Here is a 23,277-nt window from a genome sequence, read left to right as displayed (position 1 = left end):
ATGCGAGTATAAGTGGCTGGGGAATGGCTGGGAGAAGGAGGGAGGTGAGAAGACAGGAAGAAATTAGTAGGATAGAAGTTGTGGAAGCAATGAAGAAAGTTAAATCGGGGAAAGCCCCAGGAATTGATGGAGTGTGTGGTGAAATGCTGAAGCATGGGGGAGAGATAGTAGTAGAATGGATGTGGAAGATGTGTAGATTGGCCTGGGAGGAAGGTAGAGTCCCGGAGGATTGGAAGTCAGGTATAATTATTCCCTTGTACAAAGGAAAAAAAAAAAAAAAAAATGTGTGGCAATCATAGTGGCATTTGTCTTCTTAGTATAATAGGAAAAATGTATGGTAGGATACTTATTGACAGAGTTAGAGAAAGAACAGAGAAATTAGTTGGAGAAAAACAGGGAGGCTTTAGGAAGGGAAGAGGTTCTGTAGATCAGATATTCATTCTTAGATCTTTAGTGGAAAAGTTTCTAGAGAAGGGAAAGAAGTTGTATGCGGCTTTCATGGATTTGGAGAAAGCATATGACAGGGTGGATAGACAAGGATTGTGGAAAGTGTTAAGAATACATGGAGTAGATGGGAAGTTGTTGAATGCTGTGAAGAGTATGTACGATGGTGAGAAGGCTGCAGTGCGTGTGGATGGTGAACAAAGTGAATTTTTCTCTTTGAAAGTTGGTTTGAAACAGGGATGTGTCATGTCTCCATGGTTGTTCAATCTGTACATGGATGGGGTAATAAAAGAGGTACAAGGTAGGGTAGTGGATGTTGGAGTGGCCCTGGTGAGAGAGGATAGTGTTTGGAAACTCCTGTACTGTTGTTTGCAGATAATACTGTGTTGTTGAGTGAAGACGAAGGGGAGCTGCAAGGCTTGGTGGATGAGTGTGGGAGAGTGTGTAAGAAACGGAATCTAAAGGTGAATGTAGGGAAGAGTAAAGTGATGGTCTTTGAGAGAGGTGAAGTCAGTTAATGTACAGCGAGGTTGGATGATGAGGAATTGGAAAATGTGAGTACGTTTAAGTACGTGGGTAGTGTGATGAGTAAGGATGGAGGTTTGGAGGGTGAAGTGCTTGAAAGGGTACAGCAGGGAAGAAAGGTTGCTGGTTCTTTGAAAGCAGTGATAAGAAACAGGGAAGTGAGCATGGAAGTGAAAAAGTTACTACATGACAGTATTGTGATACCAACTCTAATGTATGGAAGTGAAGCTTGGACGTTGTTGGAAGGACACAAGTCAAGAGTGAGAGCAGTGGAAATGAGTTATTTAACCCCTTAACCGCGGGGCGTCACTTTCGTGACGCTTGGGAGCAAGGGATCATACCGCGGGGCGTCGCTTTTGTGATTCTGTGTTATTTTGAATTCACCCGGGCTTCCAAGTGGGGGCTTGTATCATCTATCAGTACTGCCAATGTCCAACACTAGTCAGCACTCCTAATCTCATCTACTGTATACTCCCATCCATTGTTGACAATTTAGCCATTTCTCCCCGTTCTTGACTCCCCTCCCTACCCCCCCTCCATTACCCTATCCTCTCGCCTGCCCGGCTGTGCTACGCTAAGTAAATCTTCCCTGGAATTTTTCACTGATTTCATCCATTGAAATAAGCCCTATGTCCTATTCTTATACCAAATAATATATACAAGAAAGAAATAAGGTAAGTGAGAGTGCCATACACCTGGAATTGGCTAATTATCACCTGACAACACCTCACGTGCACTCGTTCGCTAATTTTTGCTGTTTTTTTCCCTTTGAAATATGCCGTATAATCTATTTTCGTAATAAATATACATGTAAGGAGGGAAGGGAGAAGCCTAAGTGATATTTACATTCACCTGGAACTACCTAATTTATAATGTATTGTCTAGATTTCCTGCCAATCATTTCAGTGCTAGACATAGCTGTTTCAAGAGCTAACATTGGTAGCTCTGAATATCCCCTATGTAGGCCTCTACCCCGGCCCTCCGTTATCAGTTTGCTCTCATCTTCCGAAGTGAGGGTACGTATGTTTCTTCTTGCTGACTTCAAGGACTTTTTCACCCCCATGCAAAGGGCCCTGTGACCTTTACCCCCTACTAAACCTCATGTGGAAAGAGGTAAAGGGCTGACAATTGATAAAAGCGTGACTACGATCTTTCTATTGAGCAAAACAGTGCAAGTGGAATTGTAAATAATGTGTAAATAATGTGTAAACAGCAAGTGAAAGTAATGAATGTAAATATACGTGAACAATGGAAAATAGTTTTATAAGTTACTTCAAGTGACAGTGCATAACACAGTGTAAATAAAATAGAAATGTAAATAACGTAAATAAAATAGAGAACGTAAATAGAAATGTAAATGAGTAGTATTATAAGAATACGAGTATATACCCTAGGAGTAATGAAAGTGAAAGTTTCACTCTAGCATGTCTGAATGCTATGAGTTATGACAGTGAAGATGAAAGTGACATTCACTCTCAATGCTAGTATACAGGACGAGAAAGTGAATGCTACGTATTTTAATGAAAGAAATTGAATCCCTACAGTGACAATAAACTAATACTACTGAAGGAAACTTATGGATAAAGACTGTAGATATATATAAGTGTTATATAGTAATAGAAATATAAAGTGTGAGGGGTTTTATGAATAATAAACGACAGAGTACCAAGAGCGAACTAGTGCCAGTGCGACGATCAGACGCGCTCGTAATTTCCATTGCTTTCACAGTGTCTTTTTTTGAGTATGGATCCCAAACTACTTGAAAATTGTAGAATAGTGTTTATAGTGTTTGTATCTGGCTGTGGTAATCATATTACGGGTTGTCGGGAAGTGTAAAGTGGAGACTTCGTTACCCTAATTCAGAGGTCTCCACAAGTCCTACAGTAACAGACGAAGGCTCAACAATCATTCCAGGAGAAAGCTGAAGGTATATGCCATAAGCATAAGTAATTTTATTATTCTAGGACTAATAACTGATTTTTGGCAAATATTTTTTGAGAGTCTGTCGGAGCCCAAATAACCCCGCGGGACAAGCAAGTCATTGGTAAACAAGCCCGCGGTGTAGGGGTTAAGAGGAGCCTGTGGAGTCACATGGAGAGACAGGCTGATGAATGAGGATATAAAGGAGCGTTGTGGTGTGGATGTGGATCTGATAGGAAGCGTTATGAGGAACACACTGAGGTGGTTTGGCCATGTGGAGAAGATGGAGGGTGAAAGACTGACAAAGAGAGTGTATGTGAGTGAGGTGGAGGGGGGAAGAGGGAGGGGGAGGCCGAGGATGAGATGGAGGGATGGGGTGGAGAGGTATATGAGAGAGGGGGCGTGAGTTGGGAGCAGGGGAGTGAAATGGTGGGGGACAGGGCAACTTGGAGGTGATTTGTTTGTGGCCACCCCAAACGGGATTGAGACGTCTGGCAATAGATAGATAGATAGACTATTTCTTTCACTTCATTGCTGGTATTGTGTTCCTGTGTAGTGGGTGGTGATATGGGTGAGGACTAAGTGGTGGAAGGAACCTCTTTCAATTGGCTGCTGACCTAGTAGTGCATGTCTATATCTGTATCAGTCCATAACAATTCCATTCCAGGACCTGACCTTCTCCTGGAAGCACAAGTGATGAGTGGAATTTAATCCTTCTCATTGCTGGTGAAGATTAAATGAGGAAGCAGTGTCTGTAGGATGAGTGACACACATGACACTCACACTACTGTAATGGCTATGTTTGCTTGAGCTATATTCTGTATACACATATCTTATTAGTAAAACATAAAAGATGCATATACTTGTAAGCATATCAAAGGATATACTCTCATCATCCACTTTAAATATCCACCACAACTGGTTGACGTAGACCTGAGACACATGCATTACAAGACAAGTATGCTAACAATCAAGCCACTGCATCTCTGAAGTCAGTGGCTTCACTATGAATAAAATACAGGTAATCCACTGGTTAAGTTGGGCTACTTCAGGTTTATCCAGACCATTTATATTCACTGCAAGTTAAGTTAACTGAGGTCCATGCATGTCACTTCAGGCAGTTACATCCACTCCTTTGAGTAATTTCATTAACATTCAGATCCCAACAGAACAATGTAGGCTGACATTTGCCAATCAATACCTTAAGTGTGATGTTGCCCTCTCATTCAATTCTTGCAACCACTGTATGTCTTTTTTTTCGGGTAAAGACAGACTTCCCAAAACAAAATTAACCCCCTAAGACCGCATTTGTTTCAGGCAGGGTACCTCCCACAACCGCAATTCGTGGGTGTTTTGGCGACTTTCACCAAGGGCAAACTGACTGTGTTCTGGCTAATGAGAAAGAATTTACATACCTGACAATGCAATCCGTACCCCCGTAGGCCTAATGGTTACCACACAATCGAGCGTCAAAGTTCAAAAAAAGTTTACGATAGGTACCCCTCGAAAACAATCGAAAACATGAAAATTTTGATGGCTACCTATTTTTCTTATTGAAACAGGTCATTTCAAAGTGTTTTGTCACACCAACCATGAAAACAGGTGTTTGTAGGTCAGGGGAGATTACTAGGCTGTGGAGAGTAGGCCTATAGGTATGGGGGTTGGAAATAACCAGCTTTTCCCATGAAAAGAAAGCACTTCAATGTGTTCTGTAACATCTACCATGAAGACAGGTGTGTATGTAGGTGTGGGGAGATAACTAGTGTGGGGAGTAGGCCTACAAGGCCCTGGTGGTACTTGGGGAGAAAAATTTTGGCAAACAACCAAATTCTCTTGTGGAAACCCTCCATATCAATGGGATTTGTCATACCAGCCATAAAAACAGGTGTGTATGTAGGTGTGGGAAGATAAAACAGGTGTGGGGAGTAACCCTACAAGGCCTCATAGTAATTCCAAAACTAACACAGACACATATAAATGTTTATAAACATCAAGGACATCAAAATAAAGTTGAATAATGCTATAAATGCATGCATAAGAAAGAAAAAAAACAATAATTTGTTTCCAATTTCTCTTTTTACTGTCCCAAGCTCTAGTTACACATTTATCACACCATTACAATTATCACATTATCCACTTCATCACACTTATCATTACAGTTTCGGCAACAACCAAATTCTCTTGTGGAAACTCTCCATTTCAATGGAATCTATCACATCAGCCATGAAAACAGGTGTATTTGTATGTGTGGGAAGATGAAACAGGTGCGGGAGTATAGCCCTACAAGGCTTCATAGTCTTTCGAAAACTAACACAGATGGACACTACTCAGAGGTGCTAATCTGGACAGGTAGGGAGAATGGAAAAAAAAAAAAATAATAAGATGAATCGTATGTAGTACAACATACAGCATTCTCCAACTACGTACGTATACAAACTGGTGGGTATGAAGTGAGAAATGAACAGAGTGAGGTGTAAAAAATTAGGAAGAAGTAGAAACTCCCTGTACTGTTGTTTGCAGATAATACTGTGTTGTTGAGTGAAGACGAAGGGGAGCTGCAAGGCTTGGTGGATGAGTTTGAGAGAGTGTGTAAGAAACGGAATCTAAAGGTGAATGTAGGGAAGAGTAAAGTGATGGTCTTTGAGAGAGGTGAAGTCAGTGAATGTACAGCGAGGTTGGATGGTGAGGAATTGGAAAATATGAGTACGTTTAAGTACTTGGGTAGTGTGATGAGTAAGGATGGAGGTTTGGAGGGTGAAGTGCTTGAAAGGGTACAGCAGGGAAGAAAGGTTGCTGGTTCCTTGAAAGCAGTGATAAGAAACAGGGAAGTGAGCATGGAAGTGAAAAAGTTACTACATGACAGTATTGTGATACCAACTCTAACGTACGGAAGTGAAGCTTGGACGTTGTTGGAAGGACACAAGTCAAGAGTGAGAGCAGTGGAAATGAGTTATTTACGAGGAGCCTGTGGAGTCACGTGGAGAGACAGGCTGACGAATGAGGATATAAAGGAGCGTTGTGGTGTTGATGTGGATGTGATAGGAAGCGTTATGAGGAACACACTGAGGTGGTTTGGCCATGTGGAGAGGATGGAGGGTGAAAGACTGACGAAGAGAGTGTATGTGAGAGAGGTGGAGGGGGAAAGAGGGAGGGGGAGGCCGAGGATGAGATGGAGGGATGGGGTGGAGAGGTATATAGAGAGGGGGGTGTGAGTTGGGAGCAGGGGAGTGAAATGGCAGGGGACAGGGCAACTTGGAGGCAATTTGTTTGTGGCCACCCCAAATGGGATTGAGGCATCTGGCAATAGATAGATAGATAGATAGATAAAAATAACATGAAACAGGTATGTACATCAGGTCTGACACTCGGGGGCCTGCTGGGGCTTGGAAGGGTTGTGAGGGACAAGGACGGAGAGATGGGGTGGGGTTTGGGGGAGGGGGACAAGGCTAGCAGGGAGGAAGGAGGGGCAAGAGAGAGCGGGAAGGGACACAGGTGGTTGTGGGAGGAGAGATGCAGTTGTGTGGAGGGGTGGGAGAATGATGGGGGACATGGAAGACGTGAGGGAGTGGAGTAGAGGGTGGCATGGAGGCGGCTGAGAGGGGGGTGCCCCCCCACCGCCCAGGTTGGTCCGATCCCCCCTCACGCCACATCAGGGGCGAGTTCACATTGGCCTGAAGCCATGTATGTCATAATCGGGGTGGAGCAAGTGCTCCGCAGTTTTTTACAGGCCGCGTTCAATTGATGCGATTAGGCATTTTGGCATAAAACTCAAATCCCATCAAGTGATGCGATTAGGACTTAAGGGGTTAATGGAGTCATCTCTAATGTTGCTACTCCTCATCCTGCCCTAGGATGGAAAAGGAGGTCTGGATGATGATGATGATGATGATGATCTCTAACCCCTTCATTACCACCAGACATCTCTTCTACGCTAGGTAATATTGTCTGGTGGTAGTGAGAATAAAACAGATGAGACAGTATAACACTGATGAGCTTAGGTCTGGTAAACAGACCACACTGAACTGAATTTTTTCCCTATCCCCTTTTTTTGAAAAGGAGGAAGAAGGACTGCAGAATGGCAATTTGAGCCTGCAGACCAAAGGATTCACATTCAGATGAGCCTGGAGCCACAACAATGGCTAATACAATACTGAACTGACATAAACTGATGGGAATCTACACAAACCATTAATATGGTACCTGTCGTCTGAGCACATGGAAGTACTGTGCAGGGGTGGTTGGGTTAACGATGGCCCAGTTGACATCTTCACCATCAGGCCGAGTCTCACTGGAATCACTGTTCTGCAGAAAGCGCTCTACATGGCAAGAGGAGTGTTCAGGACCTGCACCATCATACCCATGTGGCAGGATCATTGTCAGTCCACTCTGAGTCAGCCACTTAGCTGCAGGTGGACACATAGTTTAAGAAATAAAGATGCACACAGCACGGTGAGTCCTTGTTGTAAATCACTTAATTTTACATTTTTTACCGGTATTATGTCTACAGTAGATTATAAAAGAAATGTTTGTTAAAGTTCTATTCCCATCTACTGAGCCACTCTGCCAGATCCACCCAACTTAAAGTTTTATTCCTATCTATAGAACTACTTTGCCAGATCCACCTAATTTAGAGTATTAATTATAAGAAAATGCAGAATGATCACTCCCTCACTCTTAAGTGGCAATGTGTTAAAAACAAAACCATCACCCCTTGTGTTTAAACTCTTCATTGGTCACCACAGTGAGGTACGGGAAAAGTGTGAAGGTTTTGTTCCTGGATGGACGCTGCATTTGTCTCTCACCATCCAGTTAATAGAGGCACCATAGCAGGCTCCATTTCACGCTGTAATATAGTTATAGGGTTACCACCCAGCATGGTACATGGTTTCCCGGGTTTCCAGGAAACTATTGGACTTGCCACTCAATGCAGAGCCACCTGAAGTGGAAAAAATAGTGATAAAAAGTGACATGAACGAAAGGGAGAAGCAGGAAGAGAGAAGGACAGACACAAACTGAATGAGAAAGAAGGAAGAAGTAGGCAACATTACACTGGGAGTGGATGATGGTCGCCACCACCTACCACTGAGTCGGCTATGGTGCCTCTGTTAACTGGGTGGAGATGTAAATGTGGTATCCACCCTGGAACCAAACTTCCACACTATTCCCTGCACCTAGCCACAGCATGGCACTGTAAATCGCAAGGAAACATTGGTTCACCGCACAGGATTCCCTTGCAGGGGTGGTTGCTTGCCTGTGGTTGATGGGTTTGCTGAGGTGCTCAGCCAGACAGACTAGAACTGACCAACAACAACACTAACAACAGCATCTACAGCAGAGCATAGAATGTACGTTGTTAAAACCTGTCGCCTCTCCTGTCTTTCTCTCCTTAAACTTCGAAAATCAGCGTGGTGAAAAGATAGCAACTGCCACTTATTACATTACATGACCACATATCAGTGTCATAGTTGCTGTGGATTAACCTTACTGATATTCAAAGTCCATGGGAAGAAAAGCAGGAAAAGCTTTGTGATGATGAATATAGAGGTACAGTCATTACAAAGAGTGATACAGTATCTATATGTACTGCTAGTGTAATAATCCTAAGGTTTCTTATACAGTACATATATATATATTCATAGACTGCATATATATATAATGAGTGAGGCTGGTCACACTCATCTTAAATGTCAGGACCAACTGCCTAGCCCTGGCCTCCGACGCTCCTCATGGGGCAACATAGGATTAGATGATGGATGGATGGATGGATGGATGTGTGTATATATATATATATATATATATATACATACACACACACTATACAGTAAGTCCTCGTATTTGGACGCATATTACTTCGACCCCTTGTTTTTGCGCAAGAAAAAAGTTTCCAAGTTGTCTCACAATTCGCAAATTTCCCCACAATTCGATGCTCCCAGCCGGCAGCCGACACTCAGCAGATGATGTGTACCGATGCTCAGTCTAGGCACTGTCCATTTTTCTATGCAACAGTTTTCCATGATTTTTATACAGCAGGTCCAGCGGGGCAGTAGACACACGTGAGTTTGTTATTGTTTATGATCGTAACATACGATCTTCAGCCGTGTCGTGAAAACACAGGAGGTCCAGCTGGGCAGTACACACACGTGAGTTTGTTATTGTTTGTGATCGTAACGTATGATCTTCAGCCATGTCGTGCTACTATTTCTTAACGAAGAATCATTACATGTTTCTCGCAACACTACTTATTTTTGTTTTGATTGACAAATACCTGAAATGGATGAAAAATAAAGCCTACTGATATTTAAGGAAGGAAATAATAAACGTCCCAATACAGAGATGGTAGATTCAGCCACCAATTTTTGATACAGCCTCTCTTCCTTGTAGGAGTGAGTAAAATAATGTTGTTATAATTTCTCCCTCCCTTTTAGTGACAAAGAGGGCACATAAAATGACCGGGGTTTAGTTGACCTACTTTCATGTCGAAAACTAAATAATCTGGTGAAAAGTGGCGGCTTTTCCTTGGTTAGTGACACAGGGAACTAGCCCATCCACCCTCAACACACCTTCATTTGCCACTCACGCCAGTCTTCACTTTATTTCTGGTAAGGATTTTTGGTGTTGCAGCTCTTTACAGTAAAACAGTTTTAATGTCTTTTCAGGTACATGTTTATTGTGTTATGCTGTATGAACAGAAGCAAACACTCTTCATTTAATTTTGGGTAGGGCCTGTTTGGTGTTAAAGTACTTTCTGATAGGGTAGGTACATGTCCCACCAGAACGCTCCTCTATTTTTCCCACTGATTCTTAACTTCAGAATTCGACATTTCGCATTTCACGTGGTTTTGGTGGAACGTCCACACCGCGAACGAGGATTTACTGTATATATAAATATATATACTGTACAGTATACATATATATATATATATATTGTGGTAGGTGGGGATGCTCACCATCAACTCACTTGATGTCGTGATGCTCTCGGGTGACTGCCCTTTCCTCTCTTCCTTCCTTCCTTCCTTCCTCTTCTGACTTTACTTCCTTCATTCTTTTCTCTTCCTTCTGCCTATGTGTGACTTTAAACTCCCTCGTCTGTCTTTCTTTCCTTCATTCTTTCCTCCTCCTTTTGCCTATGGGTGACTACACTGAGTGACAAGCCAAATGGTTTCCTTTACACCAGGAAACCATTTACTATGCTGGGTGGTAACCATGAAACCAAATTATGACACCAGGTGGTTCAGTGGGCAGTTAAGGCACTCCAGTCTGACTGAGCATGTGCAGCTTTCTATCCATGGGGTGATTGGGGTTTATTGCTCATGTAATGTCACTCAGGGATGAGTGAGGCTGGTCACTCTCATCTTAATCTATCCCAGTCACAACATGAGCGCTTTTATGTTGGAGAGACACACATTACACGTATGTGTACAATTGTTTTTTACGCTCCTGACCAGGAATCAAACCCAAGACTTCTAGATAAAAGTCAGGCACTGTTACCACTACACCACAGTGTGATAAAAGCTGAGCTACTTGAAATTTTTTGAGGAACCAGGTAAATCCATTATGGAAGGATATATTTCAGTCACAACACATTAGGGCTATTGTTCAGCCCCACGCAACTCTGCAGGTGACAGAGCAGTTTTAATTTATCCCAGTCACAAAACGAGTGTCTTTAAGTTGGAGACACATTACAAGTGTGTGTAATGGTAACAGTGCCTGTCTTGTATCTAGAAGTCTCAGGTTCAATTCCTGGTCAGGTACGTAAAAAACATTTGTACACACGCGTGTGATGTATCTCTCCAACATAAAGATGCTCATGTAGTGACTATGATATTTTAAAACTACTGTACTCTGTCACCTGCCAAGTTGTGAGGGACTGAGCAATAGTCTTAATGTGCTGTGACTGAAGTATATCCTTCCATAATGGATTTACCTGGTTCATCAAAAAATTCAGGTAGCTCAGTTTTTATCACGCCGTGGTGTAGCGGTGACAGTACCTGACTTTTATCTAGATGTTCGGGTCTAATTCCCGGTCAGGAGCATAAAAAACACATACAGGCATACCCCGGTTTAACAATCTAACTGGTTAGGTAAAACCTCATCGTTAGGTGAGGTATCGTATATCGGGGTACTTTTAACGTGTTTCAATGGGGACCATTTACCAGCCTTGGGTTTCCCCCCAAACCAAGTCCAAAACCCACCAAGATGCACCCAAAAACAGGTTTAATGGCAATCTAAATGGCCTAACAGCTGTCAAGGAAGCTAACCTAAGCCTAACACCTGTAAATAACTCACTAATACCAACAAATAATATCTGAAAATTGTCAAATATAAGTCTAGAAAAAATCAAGCTTAGCAAACTGTACCCCCAAATGATAATGTTCACCCCACCTATGGGTAAAACACATTAATCTAAGTCAAAAAACAGTTTACAAATCAACTTAAACACAATTTTAGTCTAAGATATCATCAAAATCAGTATAAAAAACATCAAAACCCATCGTTAAACCAGGGTATCGCATCTAGGGGTATCGTATATCAAGGCATTACTGTATAAATACTGTACATTATATATATATATATATATATATATATATATATACACCCAAACCTCGATTTAAGGGACTAAATGAGGAATCAACTTGTCCCTTACTTGAAAATGTCCATTGTTTTACCACATATAAAGAAAATCTTATTATGAAATGCAATGATTATTTCACTTATCGTATATGATTATGAATATTATTTTATGGGGACTGGAAATCAGGTATAATTGTTCCTTTATACAAAGGAAAAGGGGAGAGAGAAGTATGTGGTAACCATATGGGTATTTGCCTTCTTGGTGTGACTGGCAAAATATATGATAGAATACTCATTGATAGGGTTAGGCATATGACGGAGGAGCTAGTTGGAGAAGAACAAGGGGGATTTAGGAAGGGAAAAGGGTGTGTAGATCAGATATTTGTTCTAAGATGTTTCGTGGAGAAGTATCTAGAGAAGGGAAAGAAAGTGTATGCTGCCTTCATGGACTTGGAGAAAGCTTATGACAGAATAGTTAGGCAAGGTATGTGGAAGGTATTAAGAATATATGGAGTGCAAGGGAAATTGTTGAGTGCTGTGAAGAGTATGTATGAAGGAGCTAGGGCTATGGTGAGAGAGGATGGTGAGCTGAGTGAGTTCTTTGATCTCAATGTGGGACTGAAACAGGGTTGTGTGATGTCTCCATGACTGTTTAATATATACATGGATGGGGTTGTAAAGGAGGTGCAAGGTAGGGCAGTGGATGTGGGGGTGGCTCTAATGAATGAGGGTGAGATTTGGAAGATTCCGGTGTTGCTGTTTGCTGATGATACAGTGTTGTTGAGTGAAGATGAATGGGAGTTGCAAGGTTTGGTGAATGAATTTGGGACAAAGTGTAGGAGGAGGAAGCTGAAAGTTAATGTAAACAAAAGTAAAGTTATGGTGTTTGAGAGGAATGAAGTCACAGAATGTACAGTGAGGCTGGATGGTGAGGATATGAAGAATATGAGTGCATTCAAGTACTTGGGTAGTGTGATGAGTAAGGATGGAACTTTGGGGGATGAAGTGCGTGAAAGGGTACAGCAGGGAAGGAAGGTTGTTGGTACACTGAAAGCAGTGATGAGAAATAGGGAGGTGAGTATGGAAGTTAAGAAGTCACTGCATGATAGTATTGTGATCGCTACCCTGACGTATAGAAGCGAGGCGTGGACCTTGCAAGAGGGGAACAAGTCAAGAGTGAGAGCAGTGGAAATGAGTTACCTGAGAGGAGCATGTGGAGTGACATGGAGGGACAGGTTGACAAATGAAGAAGTGAAGGAATGTTGTGGGGTGGATGTGGATGTGGTTGAGAAGATTAGGAGAAATACACTGAGGCGGTTTGGACATGTGGAGAGAATGGAGAATGAAAGACTAACTAAGAGAGTGTATGTAGGTGAGGTGGAGGGAGGGAGAGGGAGGGGTAGACCGAGGATGAGGTGGAGGGATGGAGTTGAGAGGAGTATGAGGGAGGGGGGTGAGTTGGGGGAGAGTAGTCAAATGGTGGGTGTGAGAGCGATTTGGAGGTGTTTTGTCTGCGGCCACCCTTTGCGGGATTAGGGCATCGGGCTATAGATAGATAGATAGACTATATAAAGAAACATATTAACGTGTATAACCTAGACATTATGTATCATTATTGAAAGGTCTCGTCCATTTGTCAGGTAGAACATGGAGTCCTTTAAATCCGAAATCCCTTACATGGAGGTCCCTTAAATCGAGGTTTGAGTGTATAAATGTGTATATATATATATGTATATATATATATATTTATGTATATATATATATATATATATATATATATATATATATATATGTATATGTACAGTATATATATATATATATATATACATACAGTAAATCCTCGTTTTTCGCAGCCTGGATGTTCCGCCAAAACTGCGCAAAATGCGAAACATTGACTTGTGAATTTAAGAATCAATGGGAAAAATAGAGGAGCGTTCCGGTTGGACATGTACCTACCCTATCAGAAAGTACTATAACACCAAACAGGCCCTACCCAAAATTAATTGAAGAGTGTTTACTAGTGCTAAAACAGCATAACACAATAAACATGTACCTGAAAAGACATTAAATCTGTTATAAAGAGCTGGAATACCAAAAATCCTTACCAGAAATAAAGTGAAGACTGGCTTGAGTGGCAGGTGACGGTGTGTTGAGGGTAGATGGGCTATTTACTAGGTGACATGGGCCTCTCTGGGGAAGCCCCATCACCTATGCCGAAGCCCTCAAAGTTGAACTCAGGCTCCAGCACCTCCACTTCCTCTCTGGCCACTTCTCCTCCTTCATCCATCCCTGCTGGCACATCCAAGTCTTGCCGAATAGCAGCCACATTCTGTCTCTCATGAAAATATCGTGTGATCCAGGCTTGTCTCTGCTCCTTTATGTTTCTGTTGTAGATGGCCATCATTTGAGACTTCAGTTCACTCAAGGTCGATAGGATGTTGGTAGCCTCAGGCATAGTCCTGGTGTATGCATCGAAGGTGGTTGCCATGTCGGTTATGGTGAACAGGGTGGTTGTAAGATAGCTGCCAACAAATGAGCATCGGTATGCGTCATCGGCTGCCGGCTGGAAGCATCGAATTGTGGGGATATTTGCGAATTATGAGACAACTCGGAAACTTTTTTCTTGTGCGAAAAACGAGGCATCGAAATAAAATGCGTCCAAATACGAGGACATACTGTATATACAGGTAACTCGCACGGAACACGTGGGTTTCGTTCCTACCGTGCCGTGTTAGGTGCGAAATCGCGTATATTTAAACTACTCCATATTTTGCTCCCTAGACCCCCAAATGTGTTGTTTTGCTGTTATCTGTCACTGGTAATCACTAGAAAGCACTTTAAGTGGTTAGAAGGTTTATTTAATGTTATAACTCACAAATACAGTACTCCAGAGCAAAACTTCAACACACAAATACTGTACGTAAACACAAGGAAACATTCCGACGCCGATCATAGGTAATCATATAAATCAGGTTAACTGGTACCAGTGCTTTAACTTACAAGCACATACCAGAACAGTACATATTTAACTTAGAAATGCAGTGCTGTGATATCGAATGATTTCAGTACATAATCTGTTAGGAATGGCTGGAAAAAAATGTTATGAATACATTTTCACCTTTTTGATATATGTTTATGGTAGTTTCGAGTTATTTTTTACGTTATCGTTGTGCCCATGCTTGGAAAAGGGAGCGAAAGAGTTGAATTTTCAGTCCTAAATGAGAAAACTGCACGTCCTCCAAGGCTAGACTCTGCCACGGGAGAATAAAGTGGAGGGTCAGTCCGATTAGCAATAAGGAAGTTGTGTCACAACTTCCAGCTCCCACACCACGAGTATGGCTAAAAATAGAATCGTAATGCAGTTTCAGAACTAACAATAAGTCTAATTATTACGAATACAGATACAAAGCAGAAATAAATACGTTTACAGATGGGGAAAACGTACTTCTTCCGTCATAACATGTTCATCTTTCTCTATCATTTTACCTTGTTATTTTCGCAATACAGTATATATTGCTGTCTCATAAACAGGGTGGTTGTTTGTGTTTTGCAAGGGAGGAAAAAGATTGTATTTTCTGTCTGGGTCAAGATAATGGGTGTAACTATGTGTGGTTAGGCATGGCCACGAGTGAAAAAATCGTACATCCACTCATCACGATATCAGGTGGTGAACTGACAGATGACACACGAGAGGGTGAAGTCAAGGTCAGTCTCATGTCCCAGATTTTCGTTCACTTCCCGAAAGTTTTCACAGTTTTCTACAATTTGCATTGCATCAAATGATCCAAACCATTACAGCAAACCTGAGCAAATAGGTAAAGATACCAAGACAAAAATGTATTTTTCTCTTATTATAAGTCTTTAACGAACAAACTAAAAAGGGAATATTCCGACGCCGATCATGGGTTATCATATAAATCAGGTTAACTGGTTACAAGGCTTTATTCAATGCTTTAATTGCTTAAAAGTACATACCAGAACAGTAAATATTTAACTTACAAATACAGTACTGTAGAAAAGCAGTACAGTAAGAGTTTAACGAACAAACAATCTATCTCTATCTATCTATAGCCCGACGCCCTAATCCCGCACAGGGTGGCCGCAGACAAAACGCCTCCAAGTCACTCTGTCACCCACCATTTGACTCCCCTCCCCCAACTCACCCCCCCCCTCCCTCATATACCTCTCAACTCCATCCCTCCACCTCATCCTCGGTCTACCCCTCCCTCTCCCTCCCTCCACCTCACCTACATACACCCTCTTAGTCAGTCTTTCACTCTCCATCCTCTCCACATGTCCAAACCACCTCCAGTGTATTTCTCCTAATCTTTTCAACCACATCCACATCTACCCCACAACGTTCCTTCACTTCTTCATTCGTCAACCTGTCCCTCCATGTCACTCCACATGCTCCTCTCAAGTAACTCATTTCCACTGCTCTCACTCTTGACTTGTTCCCCTCTTGCAAGGTCCACACCTCGCTTCCATACGTCAGGGTAGGGATCACAATACCATCATGCAGAGACTTCTTAACTTCCATACTCACCTCCCTATTTCTCATCACTGCTTTCAGTGTGCCAACAACCTTCCTTCCCTGCTGTACCCTTTCACGTACTTCATCCTCCAAAGTTCCATCCTTACTCATCACACTACCCAAGTACTTGAATGCACTCACATTCTCCATATCCTCACCATCCAACCTCACTGCACACTCTGTGACTTCATTCCTCTCAAACACCATAACTTTACTTTTGTTTACATTAACTTTCAGCTTCCTCCTCCTACACACTGTCCCAAATTCATTCACCAAACCTTGCAACTCCCATTCATCTTCACTCAACAATACTGTATCATCAGCAAACAGCAACACCGGAAGCTTCCAAATCTCACCCTCATTCATTAGGGCCACCCCACATCCACTGCCCTACCTTGTACCTCCTTTACGACCCCATCCATATATATATTAAACAGCCATGGAGACATTACACACCCCTGTTTCAGTCCCACATTGAGATCAAAGAACTCACTCAGCTCACCATCCACTCGCACCATAGCCCTAGCTCCCTCGTTACATACTCTTCACAGCACTCAACAATTTCCCCTCCACTCCATATATTCTTAATACCTTCCACATACCTTTCCTATCTATTCTGTCATAAGCTTTCTCCAAGTCCGTGAAGGCGGCGTACACTTTCCTTCCCTTCTCTAGATACTTCTCCACTAAACATCTTAGAACAAATATCTGATCTACACACCCTTTTCCCTTCCTAAATCCCCCTTGTTCTTCTCCAACTAGCTCCTCTGTCATATGCCTAACCCTATCAATGAGTATTCTACCATATATTTTACCAGTCACACTAAGAAGGCAAATACCCCTATGGTTACCACATACTTCTCTCTCCCTTTTCCTTTGTACAGAGGAACAATTATACCTGATTTCCAGTCCTCTGGAACCACTTCCCTCTTCCCAAGCCAATCTACACAACTTCCATATCCACTCCCATAACAATCTCACCCCCATACCTAAGCATTTCACCACACACTCCATCCAATTCCTGGGGCCTTTCCCAGCTTAATCTTCTTCATCGTTTCCACTACTTCTGACCTACTGATCTCTTCCTCCCTCCTCTCATCTCTTCTTCTCCCAGCCATTCCCCAACCACTTATACTCACACTGCTCTCACTCTCTACATTCAACAAATCCTCAAAGTGCTCCTTCCATCTCCTCAATTTCTCTCTCTTCTCCACCACGAACAAACAAAAAAGGCAATATTCCGACGCCGATCATGGATAATCATATAATTCAGGTTAACTGGTTACAAGGCTTTATTTAATGATTTAACTTTATTTAAGTGCTTACAAGTACAGTATATACGAGAACAGTAAATATTTAACTTACAAATACTGTACAGTACTGTGGAAAAAACGAACAAATAAAAAAGGCAATATTCTGACGCCTATCAGGTAAACTGGTTATAAGACTTTATTTCTTGCTTTAACGTTATTTAATAGTACTTTAAGTTGCACATAAACTTACCAGAACAGTACAGTACTCTAAATATTTAACTTACAAATACTGTGCTACTGTACTCGGGAATGTCTCACTCACTGAATAATTTCCCGCCTAGATCGTCACATAATCAAAACAAACCGCGCGCTGCGGTGATGTTCGAGGATTTGATCTTTCAAAGGCCTCTCCTGCGTTAATTTGTAGTTTTCATGATGGTTTTTTTAATCTTACGTTTTCTTATATGTATCCCAGCCCTTACCATGTATAATTGCGAGCGGTGACGTTCGAGGATTTGATCTTTCAAAGGCCTCTCCTGCGTTAATTTGTAGTTTTCATGATGGTTTTTTAATCTTACCTTGTCTTATATGTATCCCAGCCCTTACCGTGTATAATTGCGAGCGCGTTCCGTGAGATCGTGTTCTGTGCGAGTTACCTGTATACAGTATATATATGCATATATATATATATATATATATATACCTCTCTTCCTATTTCTCCCATCTTTCCTGTCACTACTTAATGCTTTTCTTTCTGTTACAGGTGGCTTTACATTGAGTGACAAGCCAAATGGCTTCCTGTAAGCCAAGAAACCATTTACAAAGCTGGGTGGTAACCATATAACCAAACCATACGTACTCCCTACGTGTCAAGTGGGTTGGTGGAGGGTTAGTGCCCCTCCTGTAAAGCAAATAACTCAGAGTCAAATGGCCACCCCGTACGAGATTATGGTGTCTGGCAATAGATAGACAGATATATATATATATATATATATATATATACACAAGGTGCTACCCAAAAGTTCCAGTAATTTGAATAAGAGGGAGCCAACCATTTGCAGTTTTGCCTTTTGCCACTAGGAGGAGTCAGTAGCACCCCTTGTGCATCAGTATGGCCCAACACGTGTCTGTGAGAGTACGTGTAGTTAAGCTACGTTTTCTATTGTAACGTGGTGTGTAGGTGGTTTGACGGTTTTGCAATGGTGGACCAATGGCACAGCAACGTCGTCAATGTTGATCGTTTTCTTCGATATCCAAGGGATTGTTCACAACGAATTCGTCCCACTCAGTCAATCCAGCGGAAAGTTTACTGTGAAGTTTTGCAGCGTCTGAGGAAGAACATCCGCCACAAACGTCCAGAACAGTGGAAGAACAAGGACTGGGTCCTGCATCATGACAACACCCCACCCCCAACACTTCAATTGTTGTCCGGAAGTTCCTGGCATCCACTAACACAGTACTCTTTCCTCCCCACCCACCCTATTCACTTGACCTTACCCCCGGAGACTTTTTCCTGTTTCCCAAGCTGAAATTACGACTAAAAGTGCATCAATTTGACTCGACTGAGGAGATCCAGACAAAATCGCAGGAGGTGCTCAAGACCATCATGCCTGAAGCCCTCCAGGGATGCACGGACTCATGGAGAAAAATGCTGGGACCACTGTACACATGCCCAAGGGAACAACATTGAGAACTAGGAGGTAAGGAAAACTTATTTTCCTACAATATTCAAATTACTGGAACTTTTGGGCAGCATCTCGTATATCTTCTATCTATCAATTGCCAGACGCCTCAATACCGTTCGGGAAGTGCCCACAAACAAATCGCTCCACATGTCGCCCTCCTGTCCCCTGTCACTTCACTGCCCCACTCCCAACCCACACCCCTCTCTCATATACCTCTCCACCCCCTCCCTCCCTCTCATCCTCGGCCGCCCCCGCCCTCTTACCCCCTCCACCTCACTCACATACACTCTCTTCGTCAGTCTTTTCATCCTCCATCCTCTCCACATGGCCAAACCACCTCAGTGTGTTCCTCATAACGCTTCCCTATCACATCCACATCCACACCACAACGCTCCTTTATATCCTCATTCGTCAGCCTGTCTCTCCATGTGACTCCACAGGCTCCTCTTAAATAACTCATTTCCACTGCTCTCACTCTTGACTTGTGTCCTTCCAGCAACATCCAAGCTTCACTTCCATACATTAGAGTTGGTATCACAATACTGTCATGTAGTAACTTTTTCACTTCCATGCTCACTTCCCTGTTTCTTATCACTGCTTTCAAGGAACCAGCAACCTTTCTTCCCTGCTGTACCCTTTCAAGCACTTCACCCTCCAAACCTCCATCTCATCACACTACCCAAGTACTTAAACGTACTCACATTTTCCAATTCCTCACTATCCAACCTCGCTGTACATTCACTGACTTCACCTCTTTCAAAGACCATCACTTTACTCTTCCCTACATTCACCTTTAGATTCCGTTTCTTACACACTCTCCCAAACTCATCCACCAAGCCTTGCAGCTCTCCTTCGTCTTCACTCAACAACACAGTATCATCTGCAAACAACAGTACAGGGAGTTTCCAAACACTACCCTCTCTCACCAGGGCCACTCCAACATCCACTACCCTACCTTGTACCTTTTTTATTACCCCATCCATATACAGATTGAACAACCATGAAGACATGACACATCCCTCTTTCAACCCAACCTTCAGAGAGAAAAATTCCCTCAGTTCAACAACCACCCGTACTGCAGCCTTAGCACCATCATACATACTCTTCACAGCATTCAACAACTTCCCATCTACTCCATATATTCTTAATACTTTCCACAATTCTTGTCTATCCACCCTGTCATATGCTTTCTCCAAATCCATGAAAGCCGCATACAACATCTTTTCCTTCTCTAGAAACTTTTCTACTAAAGATCTAAGAATGAATATCTGATTTACACAGCCTCGTATATAAAGATAGTTAAATGGATAGATGGACATACACAGATTATTGTCTATGTCTCAGGTTTGATTCCTAGTCAGAAGCATAAAAAATACACTATCTATCTATCTATTGCCAGACGCCTCAATCCCGTTTGGGGTGGCCACAAACAAATCGCCTCCAAGTCGCCCTGTCCCCCGCCATTTCACTGCCCTGCTTCCAACTCACACGACCCACTCTCATATACCTCTCCACCCCATCCCTCCACCTCATCCTCGGTCTCCCTCTCCCTCCCTCCACCTCACCTACATACACCCTCTTAGTCAGTCTTTCACCCTCCATCCTCTCCACATGGCCAAACCACCTCAGTGTGTTCCTCATAACGCTTCCTATCACATCCACATCCACACCACAACGCTCCTTTATATCCTCATTCGTCAGCCTGTCTCTCCACGTGACTCCACAGGCTCCTCTTAAATAACTCATTTCCACTGCCCTCACTCTTGACTTGTGTCCTTCCAACAATGTCCAAGCTTCACTTCCGTACGTTAGAGTTGGTATCACAATACTGTCGTGTAGTAACTTTTTCACTTCCATGCTCACTTCCCTGTTTCTTATCACTGCTTTCAAAGAACCAGCAACCTTTCTTCCCTGCTGTACCCTTTCAAGCACTTCACCCTCCAAACCTCCATCCTTTCTCATCACACTACCAAGTACTTAAACGTACTCACATTTTCCAATTCCTCACCATCCAACCTCGCTGTACATTCACTAACTTCACCTCTCTCAAAGACCATCACTTTACTCTTCCCTGCATTCACCTTTAGATTCCGTTTCTTACACACTCTCTCAAACTCATCCACCAAGCCTTGCAGCTCCCCTTCGTCTTCACTCAACAACACAGTATCATCTGCAAACAACAGTACAGGAGTTTCCAAACACTATCCTCTCTCACCAGGGCCACTCCAACATCCACTACCCTACCTTGTACCTCTTTTTATTACCCCATCCATGTACAGATTGAACAACCATGGAGACATGACACATCCCTGTTTCAAACCAACTTTCAAAGAGAAAAATTCACTTAGTTCACCATCCACACGCACTGCAGCCTTCGCACCATCGTACATACTCTTCACAGCATTCAACAACTTCCCATCTACTCCATATATTCTTAACACTTTCCACAATCCTTGTCTATCCACCCTGTCATATGCTTTCTCCAAATCCATGAAAGCCGCATACAACTTCTTTCCCTTCTCTAGAAACTTTTCCACTAAAGATCTAAGAATGAATATCTGATCTACACAACCTCTTCCCTTCCTAAAGCCTCCCTGTTCTTCTCCAACTAATTTCTCTGTCTATAAGTATCCTACCATACACTTTTCCTATTATACTAAGAAGACAAATGCCCCCTATGATTACTACACACTTCTTTTCCCCTTTTCCTTTGTACAAGGGAATAATTATACCTGACTTCCAATCCTCCGGGACTCTACCTTCCTCCCAGGCCAATCTGCACATCTTCCACATCCATTCCACTACTATCTCTCCCCCATGCTTCAGCATTTCACCACACACTCCATCAATTCCTGGGGATTTCTCCAATTTAACTTTCTTTCATTGCTTCCACAACTTCTATCCTACTGATTTCTTCCTGTCTTCTCACCTCCCTCCTTCTCCCAGCCATTCCCCAGCCACTTATACTCGCATTACTTCCATCCTCTACGTTCAACAATTCCTTAAAGTGTTCTCTCTATCTGTTCACTTTTTCTCCCTTCTCCACTAGTAATGTACCATTTTTATCTTTTACTCCCCTGCTAACTTCACTTCCACCCTGTCTTACTCTTTTCACTTCTCTCCAGAACATTTTCTTACAGTCCCTCCACTTTACACTCAAATTCCCTCCATATTCCTCATCCACTCTCTTCTTACTCTCTCTTACTAATCTTTTCACCTCTCTCTTTCTTTCCACATATAACTCTCTCTTCCCCTCTCAACTTCTTCCACGCCCCTATTTCTCATCCATTCATTGTATGCTTTCTTCCTTTGTGCCACAGCCTGTTTCACCTCTTTAGTCTACCACGCTGTTCCTTGCACCCCCCTCCGTCTTCTCTTCCTTCCACACACCACATCACATGCTGCACATATTTCTTCTGTAAATATCTTACACACACCTTCCACGTCTCCCATCTGCTCCAATTCATATTTGCCCAATCGTTCCTCCACTTCTCTCTTATACTCTGCCTTTTTCACATCCTCTTGTAACCTTTCCACTCTCCTTGCAACTACTCCTTCCTCTTGTCTTTCCCTTCTTCTATTCCTCCATCTTACTTGCATTCTAATTCTGGCCACAACCAAGTAGTGGTCAGAAAGTCCACTCCCCCAACCTCTATACACTCTTGCATCCTTTTCACATCTTCGCATCCTTTCATCCACACACACATAATCAATCATTGCCTTCCTTTCATTCAGTTCACCACCCACCCTTCTCATCACTCGCCATGTATACCTGTGGATCATTTTATGCCTGAAGAGGGTATTGGCTATCACCACACATATATATAATATATAAATATATATATAAATATATACATATATATATACAGTAGAAGTCCGATTTTCGGCATCTATGGGACCAGTGCAAGTGCCGAAATATCAAAATTGCCGAATTATCAAAAACCCTACCCACTCAGTACCTTATATGTTTCGGTGAACACTATCATCATTACTCATATCATTACAAATGTGTTTGGAGAAAGTACTGTATACTGTTTGATACTGTACAATACTGTAATGAATACAGTACTATACATGAATATGAAAAATAAAGAAATTAGTGAACATACTGTATATAAATGTAATGGTACAGTAGGCCTACAAGTTCACATGCACTTACCTAAACTTATAGTAGGTTCCTTATTTACATATGTACAATAGAAGGGGTTGATTGGATTCTGCTACTGCTGGAAGAAGCTATGCAGCACTTCATCCAGCTCACTCAACTTTGCTTTTCTCATTGCTTTCCTCTGGAGTCGTACCAGAGGCCTGAGAAACAAATTTAAATAGATCATTTTTCTGTTTC

The 23,277-nt window shown here is 42.4% G+C and overlaps 1 protein-coding gene across 1 annotated transcript in view; it reads right to left on the bottom strand.

Moving 5' to 3' along the window:
• LOC145398628 (2-oxoadipate dehydrogenase complex component E1) overlaps nucleotides 1-23,277 on the bottom strand; it is a 148,455-nt gene that overhangs the window by 39,308 nt on the left and 85,870 nt on the right. The window contains exon 15 of the mRNA XM_080271438.1: nucleotides 7,090-7,292. Within this exon, the coding sequence (XP_080127564.1) occupies nucleotides 7,090-7,292 (203 nt within the window). The remainder of the gene's footprint in view (nucleotides 1-7,089; nucleotides 7,293-23,277) is intronic.

Source organism: Coenobita brevimanus, chromosome 46 (genome assembly GCF_032717465.1).
Source record: "Coenobita brevimanus isolate Jiangsu-jjx chromosome 46, ASM3271746v2, whole genome shotgun sequence".
In the NCBI taxonomy this organism is placed as follows: Eukaryota; Metazoa; Arthropoda; class Malacostraca; order Decapoda; family Coenobitidae; genus Coenobita; species Coenobita brevimanus.
This window is presented reverse-complemented; position numbering and strand designations above follow the sequence as displayed.